Source organism: Neoarius graeffei, chromosome 3 (genome assembly GCF_027579695.1).
Source record: "Neoarius graeffei isolate fNeoGra1 chromosome 3, fNeoGra1.pri, whole genome shotgun sequence".
In the NCBI taxonomy this organism is placed as follows: Eukaryota; Metazoa; Chordata; class Actinopteri; order Siluriformes; family Ariidae; genus Neoarius; species Neoarius graeffei.
Genome location: NC_083571.1, coordinates 73,971,388 through 73,981,997, shown reverse-complemented (window position 1 = coordinate 73,981,997; position 10,610 = coordinate 73,971,388). Strand labels below are relative to the sequence as shown.

General features: G+C 42.0%; 1 protein-coding gene across 1 annotated transcript in view; it reads right to left on the bottom strand.

Moving 5' to 3' along the window:
• Positions 1-8,550: 8,550 nt before the first annotated feature.
• The window catches only part of myoz2b (myozenin 2b), a 13,471-nt gene continuing 11,411 nt past the window's right edge, over positions 8,551-10,610 (bottom strand). Inside the window, exon 6 of the mRNA XM_060916013.1 lies at positions 8,551-9,568. Within this exon, the coding sequence (XP_060771996.1) occupies positions 9,343-9,568 (226 nt within the window). The 3' untranslated portion in view covers positions 8,551-9,342. The remainder of the gene's footprint in view (positions 9,569-10,610) is intronic.

Here is a 10,610-nt window from a genome sequence, read left to right as displayed (position 1 = left end):
TGACCCTCTCTGGTACAACCAGACCATGCTAAACCCAGTATACCCCCAGTTGCTAGGCTATCTGCTGTTGCTATGGCAATGGTTTATGCAAATGAGCTGAATTTGCAAAAATTTACTACTAGTTCTCCCAAGGGCATATCCTGAAAATTTGGTGTTTATATCTTCTCTTATTAAAAAAATACATTTCACCCCTTTTTGGCTCACCTGAGCATACCTGTTAATTAGCTAATTAACAGGTAATTAGGGTTATAAATCACCCCTTACCAGGTAAGGCTTTGCAAAAATCTCACTAGATTATTCCCCAAAGTCCACCCTTTCAGGAAATGTATGGTTTGTCAATGATTCTCATGATATTTTATTAATTAAGAAATAAAACTTCTTCATGGGCAATAAAAATGCCCATTTAAATCCAGCATGATAAGGGTTAGTATGCCACCCTCACCTTTCATCCAGACTTGGGACTGGTCTGTGTGTGTCTTGTGGCTATTATATGTTGCCGGGAAATGATGTACACAGAACAACAAATGCATTTCAAGGGTTTTATCTGATAGAAAGTAAATGTAAGTGTATCCTTAGTAAGAGTAAAAAATAGAAAATAAAGAGCACCACACTTGTGACTCAGAAGATCAACAAGAATTACAATTGGAAATAAAATTGACAGGGTTGCTTTTGGTCAGAGTAAAATGTTCCCAGTTCGTGTTACAGTACAACTGCCTCAAAACACCCAAGAGGCTAATCTCAAAACAAAATTGTTAAGTACTACGAGATAAAGCAGCCAAACTGATAGAACATTGAATAAGCTTATGACCCCAAATAAGTCAGAACAAACGGTAGTGGTGATAACAATACACACGACGCCACACCAGCACGTGCTCACTGATCTTCACAGGACACCGAGTCTCCATCAGCTAACATTTTAACTCTATATCCTCTTGTAGCGGCACTACGTTGAGTCACAGTATACCATACTAGTGAGGCAGCAAATCTGCAAGTAAATCTACATTCATCTGTTACATAGGCGAACTCTCTGAAATCATCTTCAGCAAAATTCACCGTGTTAATTACGTGTAGCGATATATTTGAACAGAGGTGAACTTATAACGTTGCTTAGTGCAGATTATTTCTCGTCTCGCTTGGTTTTCAGTCTGGGTTCGTGAACCGTTTCCCCAACCGGAAAACCCCGATCCTCCTCATGGCATATCCCGCCTACAACCTGAAGTCACTTCCTGTTTTGAGTCAATTTCAAACCAGGGTAGTTAAACCCAAAATTAAATAATCAAAAATCCATAAACATGACCCGGTTACATTCTCCCCTGCTTACAAGTCAACGGCCTCGGTGACTACAAATGAGTTTTTGATTTCCCTAACAGCTTCTCTGAACAACACTGCCCCTAGGTTTGCAAATATCTGAGAGATTACAGCTGAAGAACTGGGATCTAAAACTGACTTTGGCTCATGGTGAGGGTTGGAGTGATGGCCTGCTGTTGACCTTTGACTCCTGCGGGGAAAGGAAGCAGGTTCAGGCCTGGCCTCATCTTCTGTATCAGAATGTGCTTCCTGTGATTCTACCTCAGATTCTGGTTCGGGAAATTCTTCATCCCGTTCGGACTCACCATTGATACTACCTTCGGCGCTATTCTCACTGCTAGGGAGCCTGACCTGGCCTGGATCTTCAGTGCGAGCTGGAATATGGACTGGACAAGGAACCCTCACTTCTTCCAAAACTAAACCATCGGTAGTGTCCTCTGAATCTATACAGTCCTCCTGCGGGGACGCTAGGGGCTTTCTAAGACACCTGCTACTGGTTCGTGACCTGGGGACAGGCGGGAACACACATGGTCTGATGTCAACTCTGTTAACTCTTTTTGTAGGCCCCCCTTCTACTGGTTCGACTGTGTATGTGGTTCCTTGAATCTGCACCACGCGGTGGGGAATGGGTTTCCAAGCATCTTGAATTTTGTTTCTGCCTGGGGGCCGATTTCTAACATACACAATCTGACCTAGCTCAATGGGAGGACAGTACACCTTCTCATTATGCATGGAAATGCGTTCAGCAGCTTTCTGTTCACAGTACTCTTTGGCCCTGGCATAAGCATCGTTCAGACGCCGCTGATGTATCGCCAGCCAGTCGTGACTGGGTTCTACAGTGGACTCCTGTCCTAAAAGGGCATCAACAGGAAGGTGTGGGTCCACACCGAAAAGAAGGTAGTAGGGGGAGTAGCCTGTCGTTGAATGTGGGGTAACATTGTACGCATAGACTAACTCTGGCAAATGCTCTGGCCATCTGCGTTTTTTCTCGGGCGGGAGGGTGCGCACGAGTTCATGCAGCGTCCTATTAAAGCGCTCACATTGAGCATTGCCGGTAGGATGATGGGGGGTTGTACGACTTTTCTTCACACCATACAACTTGCAGAGCTCTGAAATCACTTCGCTTTCAAAATTCCGGCCCTGGTCCGAATGCAACCGTTCAGGGACACCATACTTGAGAAACCACTCTCTTAGCAGAACCTTGGCTGTTGTGTCAGCTTTTTGATCACGTGTTGGGAAAGCCTGTGTGAACTTCGTAAAAACATCAGTGATCACTAGTACATTTTCCCTACCGTCGCTAGCTGGTTCTAGAAGAGTAAAATCCACTGCGACTACTTCTAATGGCCTGCTAGCTAGAAATGACTTCATAGGGGGCTGAATCTTAGGATTCGGCATTTTTGTTAACACACAGCGGTCACATTTCTTTATCCACTGTTTGACATCCTCATGAATCCCCACCCAAAAACACCTTTGTCGTAGCAATTCAAGAGTCCGCTCAATGCCTTGGTGCCCCATTGAGTCATGCACACTCTCTAGCACTTGGGACTTCAAACAGCCTGGCACGAGTAGTTGAAAACATTCCCCATACCTCACATCCTCAATCACCCGATACAGCAGTCCCTCCTTCTCCCTAATATCTGGCCAATGTTTCAAAAGGGATAGCACTGGTTTTTCAAGATTTTTCCTCTCCTGAAAGTTAGGCTTACTCTTGCTGTCCCAAAACCTTCTAAAAACCCCCAGTACTGGATCCTGCCCCTGAAATTCTTTCAACTCATCTTTTGAATAGCCAGGTAAGGTTGGAGTATTTCCCTGTGCTCCAAAACCGGAACCATCTCCCTTTTCGTTTGCCCGCATCTGCCTAATTTTATAACTCTCAATACCAGCGGTTGTTAGCTCAGCGGCAAGTGCTGTCCCTTTCTGGATAACATTGCAGATAGCCACACACCCATCATACTCCATGTCAGCCGGCATAGGTTCATGCTCCCCTGCAAATGGGTGCCTAGATAATGCATCGGCAGCCCGGTTGGACCGGCCAGGCCTATACTGCACATCAAAATCAAACACTGCTAACTGAGCCATCCATCGCTGTTCAAGTGCTCCTAATCTGGCAGTGTTAAGATGACACAGCGGATTGTTATCAGTAAGGACAGTGAATTTAGAACCTAGCAGGTAGCCTCTAAATTTTTCTGATATTGCCCATTTCAGAGCTAGAAGTTCTACTTTCATACTGCTATAATTTCTGTCATTCCTCTCTGCATTTCTGAGCCTACGGCTTGCATACGCAATAACTCTTTTTTCCCCCTTTTGTTGTTGATACAAGACTGCTCCCAACCCTTGGTTACTGGCATCAGTCTCAACAACAAAAGGACGAGTAAAATCAGCATACCCTAGTACTGGGGCACTAGTGAGTTTCTGCTTCAGAACATCAAACGAGTTTTGACATTGCGGCGTCCATAGACTACACATCCACTGATTCACCTTGGAGGGAGGCCCTGCATTCAAGCAGAGATTCACTAGGTCATGGAGCGGGCTAGCAATCTGGGAAAAGTGCTCAACAAATCGCCTATAATAACCACAAAACCCTAGGAACGAGCGCAACTCCTTCAGTGTGGTAGGCACAGGCCATTGTTTCACTGCCTCTATTTTACCTGGGTCTGTTTCAATTCCCTCTGCTGAAATTTGGTGACCTAAGAACTTAACCTTCTGCTGCAGAAAGTGGCATTTCTCTAGTTTGACTTTAAGACCGGTATCCTGTAGTCGTTTCAAGACTATGTCAACTCTTTCTAGGTGCTCCGTGAAGGTCTTGGAAAACAGCAAAATGTCATCCAAAAACACCAGCATGATTTGGAATATCAAATCATTCATTGCAGTTTGCATTAATCTTTGAAACGTTGCTGGACCATTACAGACACCCATCGGCATTCGCAAGTATTCATAAAGTCCAAAAGGGGTTGTGAAAGCGGTTTTATGTTGGTCATGCTCTTTTACTGCCACCTGGTGGTACCCACTTGCTAAGTCAATTGTTGAGAAGAACTTCGCGCCCTGCAAAGCATCAAAACTCTCATCAATTCTTGGCAGCGGAAAAGCATCTTTTCGAGTCTTCTGGTTAAGTTTACGGAAATCCACACATAGCCGTATACTACCGTCAGTTTTTCTCACTACCACCACAGGAGATGCATAAGAGCTACAACTCTCCTTGATTATACCCTTCTTCAACAGCTTGGATATATGCTCTTTCACCTCTGTATACTGGTTAGGTGGAATTCGCCGATAAGGCAGGTTCACAGGCACATCATCCACTAGGTTTATGTCATGTTTGACTCTGTCGGTGTACCCCAAGTCATCATCATCAACGGCAAAAACATTAACATACTTAGCTAGCACAGTTTTCAATTGTTCCTTTTGCTCTTTACTCCCTCCAATATCTAATTTGTCCAAGGCAGATGAGGTGCTGGCACCCAGGGCACTGGGCTGATCAACTGAGACATGTTCGATACGTGCTGAAACACGGTTAAACTTTACTTTAACTGGGGGTTCGTCACTTAAGCACTCCACAGGGGAAAATACCCCAAGCCGGGTCCTAGCATTTAGCCACACATCCTCCGATGAAAGATTCACTACCTGCACTGGGACAGTATTACTGCTAGCCTCAACCAAAGTGGGTAGGACAACAAGACCACTTGGAAAAGTGATGTTCCCCAGCTCTAGTAACCTCAAGCTGTCACCATCTTGTATCTTTGAAGGCCCTTTTGCCATGACCGTAACTACTGATGCTGCGGGAATGTGGGCTCCACAACTACCTACCAGCCTCGCTACACTTCGCCTAGTGACTGTATATTTCTGAACTTGCTGAAAGGCACTTCTCCAGTCTGAATCAAGTTTTCCCCCTAGGACAGTATCAAACTCAGCATGCACCAGTTGACGGCAGCGGCTAATGATATTCATGCCAACAATCCCTGCAGTTTCTGAATTTGGCGGATCTTTCACAACGAGAAAGCCACAATCAGGTATTTTCAGTCCCATGGTCTCGATCTCTAACTCAAGATATCCTAAATATGGAATTTCTAATCCATTAGCAGCAGTCAACCTTAACCACCCCGCTGTAGCCACCATGTCATCATCCTCCCCACACAAATGCTGACGGAAAAACTGTTCAGTTATGGTGCTGACTTGGCTGCCCGTATCTAGTAAGCACCAGGTTACCACACCACGTATGTTAATCTCTACAGTGGGACATGTTCCTACTGCACGGGCCAGTAACTGATCCTGAGTAATCTGTGCTTTAACTGAGTCTGAAGTGTTCCCCTTAATCGCTTGACTCACAGCGACCGGGGCCTCTAGTTTCCCTGAATCCGACTGCTTTGCTGTGCATTTGGTTTCTGTGGGCAGTTCTTGGCTATATGCCCTTCCCCCTGACATTTAAGACAGATGGGTTTTCCATCATCTGTAAATTTCAACTGGGCTCGACGGCGGGTATTGGTCTGTCCACTTGAATTTGTTCTCTGCATAGTTAGGGTCTTAACAGCAGCAGTCAACTCACTGATCTGTCTCCCTTGCTCTGCTACTACTTTGAAGAGATCACCTACAGTTCCCACTTGCTGTTCCTGAGCCATTACAGCACTGCACTGAGTCTCTCTATCTCCACTGTCTCCTTTACTTCGGCTTTTAGCAGATTTTGAATGGCTACCATCCTCCACTGACCACAAATAGGCTTCTTCTCGAACCTGTATCATAGTGGAGTCTGGTTTCTCCCTTGTAAACTTCCTCAGTTCTCTCTTAAGGAGTGGATCATGAAGGCCTTCAATGAACTGATCTCTAAGAACTTTCTGCTCATTAGCTAGGGCATTTGAGTCATGCTTCAAGATCGTTCTTAGAATCTGACACAAGGCATGTGAGTAACCAAGAATATCCTCACAATCTTTTTGTTTTCGGCTGTATAAGTCATGTAAGAGCTGAGCAGTGGATCTTTTATCTCTGAAGGCTTCTCTGAGGTACTTGAACAGATCAGCAACAGGTAGTGACCCCCCCCCACTACGAAATCGCATCTCCTCTAGAGCCGCACCCTTTAGAAGTGACATTACGAAGTCATACCCGTCATTGGCTGATTGGTATCGAGAATGCACCACACCCTCAACCTCTTCAATAAACTCATCAACCAAACGGCCATCCTTATCATAATCACCACTGAAAGGGGTTATTTGCCGTTCTCTAGGTACATAGACATAAGATCTCTGTGGTTCCTGCCTCAAAGAAGCGATAGCTGCCATGGCTTCATTTTGTTTACGTTTCAGTTCAGAAACCTGTTCTAAAATGTCTCTGTTTTCAGGCAATTCCTCAGCGCCCCCATGTGCAGCGCCACCCACTGCGCTCTCCTCCATGTTTAAAAGTCTCTCTTACAAGTAGTCAAGGATATTGCGTTGAACAGTCCAAGCCCCGAGCCGGTCTGATGAACCCCCGGGAAATGCAGTCTCTTGGCCAAGAGTCCTCTCAGCTGATCCACGGTCTACGATCACTCCTGCCGGTCCCTCCGTCTGCACCCCGTCAGGCTCCAACCGTCCAGCCACACACGTCTGCTTCGTATCACCACTACCGTTTACTGTACTCCGCCGCAGGACACCAACCCACTTTAAACTATCAGAAAATTGACCCCACTCCTGGTACCAAAATTTGTTGCCGGGAAATGATGTACACAGAACAACAAATGCATTTCAAGGGTTTTATCTGATAGAAAGTAAATGTAAGTGTATCCTTAGTAAGAGTAAAAAATAGAAAATAAAGAGCACCACACTTGTGACTCAGAAGATCAACAAGAATTACAATTGGAAATAAAATTGACAGGGTTGCTTTTGGTCAGAGTAAAATGTTCCCAGTTCGTGTTACAGTACAACTGCCTCAAAACACCCAAGAGGCTAATCTCAAAACAAAATTGTTAAGTACTACGAGATAAAGCAGCCAAACTGATAGAACATTGAATAAGCTTATGACCCCAAATAAGTCAGAACAAACGGTAGTGGTGATAACAATACACACGACGCCACACCAGCACGTGCTCACTGATCTTCACAGGACACCGAGTCTCCATCAGCTAACATTTTAACTCTATATCCTCTTGTAGCGGCACTACGTTGAGTCACAGTATACCATACTAGTGAGGCAGCAAATCTGCAAGTAAATCTACATTCATCTGTTACATAGGCGAACTCTCTGAAATCATCTTCAGCAAAATTCACCGTGTTAATTACGTGTAGCGATATATTTGAACAGAGGTGAACTTACAACGTTGCTTAGTGCAGATTATTTCTCGTCTCGCTTGGTTTTCAGTCTGGGTTCGTGAACCGTTTCCCCAACCGGAAAACCCCGATCCTCCTCATGGCATATCCCGCCTACAACCTGAAGTCACTTCCTGTTTTGAGTCAATTTCAAACCAGGGTAGTTAAACCCAAAATTAAATAATCAAAAATCCATAAACATGACCCGGTTACATATATAAAGGTGTTTTTAAAAAGTTAATTGTACTTCTATTTCTATAAGAATATCTACAGTGGTGAGAATTCAATATCTACAATGTTGAGAATATATGAGCCAAAGTTGAAACCATGACAAAAAAGGAAAATGTGTCTACATCACACAGGGTGGGTTACAGGCAAAGCTTAAACAAGTTAGTTGCATGGTGAGGCAAAACTTAGCTTATTCTAAAACTTATACAAACAATTGTTAATGTAAAACAGTAATCAACAGCATGTGTTAAAAGAACAGAGAACAAGAACAGGAAATTTTTAAATGTAACAAAGAAATTGATAGAACAAGAAATGCAAACAATAAAATATCAATGTGAACAAACAATAAAGATATAATAATATTAACAAAATATGAATAATCTTATTTTCATTAATTTCACCTTAAAATGCAGCAGAATGCACGAATATGAATTGAAAAATCAAAATTTTCCGGAGGAGGGCCCCCGGACCCCCCCTTTGTGCAAGCACCTGTGGTGCTTGCAGCGGCTGCCTGCGGCAGCCGTGGTTCAAGTACCGTGTGCATTCGGGCCACCACATTCCATTTGGGCCAGTAACTTTTCAATTCCACTGGCCCAATGGGCCACCAGTCGTAAATGCTTAATGTCTAGGCCTGATCAGGATCTGCAATTTCTCATTTCTCTGAATTTATTTATTTATTTATTTTTTACCTCATGCAGTTGTTGTTGTGGTTTAAAATCATCAAGAAATGAAATGACAATGTCACTGAGATAAATGTACACTTTATTTTGGAGTTTACACTTCAAACCAGAACACACACGCACACACACACAGGTTCCCAAATAATGAACAAAAGCAAATCAGTCAGGAATCACATCAAATTTCACAACATGAACTTTTTACAATAAAACCAGCATCAGAAAATCAGCAGATTGTATTTACACTCATTCTCTCTCTCTCTCTCTCTCTCTCTCTCTGATTTATATTTAATTTCTGACTCACTGTAAAGGTGCAATGTATAAATGTGTTTCATAAAATAAAACTGAAGGTCATGTGATCTTTCTGAAATGTTCTGGTCTGTCATTTAGTCAGAACTAAAAGTATTCTGTGTAAATGATTTGTACTGAACACAGAAATGTTCTGATGCAATGAGGATGATTTATTTATTCTTACTAAATAATTATGATTTCAGACTTTAACAAAACAAGACAACAACTCCATCTCCACATTTCCTGTCCTGTTAATGTGTTAATTTGAGTTACATAAATTATTTAACACATTAAATTCTATAATAATAATTATTGTGATGTTTGTATTAATTTTATGTGTGTGTTTTGAAAGGCTGTTGTTCTCACTGTTAAAGCTTCATGTGTTCGTGGATCATCCAGTGAAATCTTCGTTAAAATAATGTGATGATGTTGAAGTCATGAGCTCTGACTGCAGAAAGGATTGTATTTGAGCTGCAGCTTGCTGTACCTCAGTGGTGTAAAGCTGAAGGCTGTGTTGGTGGACGTGACTCCAGCCGACTCGCTCTGTCACGCTGAGGTGTATTTGGTGTTTACAGGTCGTCAGACTCCGGGATCTCCAGCGACTCCACAGGGATTGTGGGTAAAATGAGAGGAACTCCGTCAGAGACCCAGCCCTGAGCTGTGCGGTTGAAGGTGGGCCGCTTGGCCGCGGGGTCCTGCAGCTCCGGGTACCTCGGTGGGTTCAGGTCCATCTCTGGAACCTTGAAGGTGATTCCTCGAGGAGCTTTTTCAAACCCTCCGTAGGGCGTGGCCACCCTGACGACAAAACACTCAGATCTTAAATTAAACCATTTATTTTTATTTCCCTGTTTTCCTCATATTTAACTCCTGTCACTGTCACACCATCATCTGAGAGTTTATTCCCATAAATAGTGTGTATAATGTTCATTAGATGAAGATGCTGTACTTTTGACATTTAGAATAGATTTTATAGTACAATTTGTTGAAAATTTAAGTGATGGGACGCAAACAGCAAAGAAGAGAACAGAACAGAAACTTTCTCCTCCAGTTCATAAAGATAGTTTTATATTTTAGACTAGAAGACACTGTTAATTTTTTATTCATTTATTTATTATTTATTTTTCTTTTGAATACTTTGAATTTTTATCATTGTTTATGATCTAATGAAAATATTTCACAAAATGATTGAATACTAATATTTTAATCTCATTGAAAATAAATGTAATTAAATATATTCATTTATTTTAGATCTGAACTCGTGCTGAATAAAACACACAGACACACAAACACACACACACACACATACACACACACACACACACACACACTGACCGTCCATAAGAGGGAGCTGGTGCACAGAAATACACACAATATTCAATAAACTAATTAAAGTGTGTTAAAATATGATTGTGTTCTTATTTCATTTCTCCGTCGTCTCGTGAAGATAATTAAAGAATAATCACAATAAAAAGTAATAAAGTTTAAAATGTTCAAATTCATCACTTTGAATAACATTAAAAGGTTTAAAACAATAAACCTTATAGAGATATTTATATCTATCTGTGGTGTATTTTATTTTTATAAATCTTTGTTATTTTTTTTCTATTTTGAACCTGTTTCATATTTGACTCGATGCAGAAATAAAATAAATAATCATTAATGTAGAGTTAATGTATGTGTTTGTGGTGAATTTAATCATCTGTAAACGTTAATGTGTTCTTCATTTCAGATTGCTTTAATTCTTTCTCTTTAAACTTTTAGCCATTTAACTTTTTAACCCTTTAAACCTTTAGCCCTTTAACTTTTTAACCATATAACCTTTTAACCCTTTAACTCC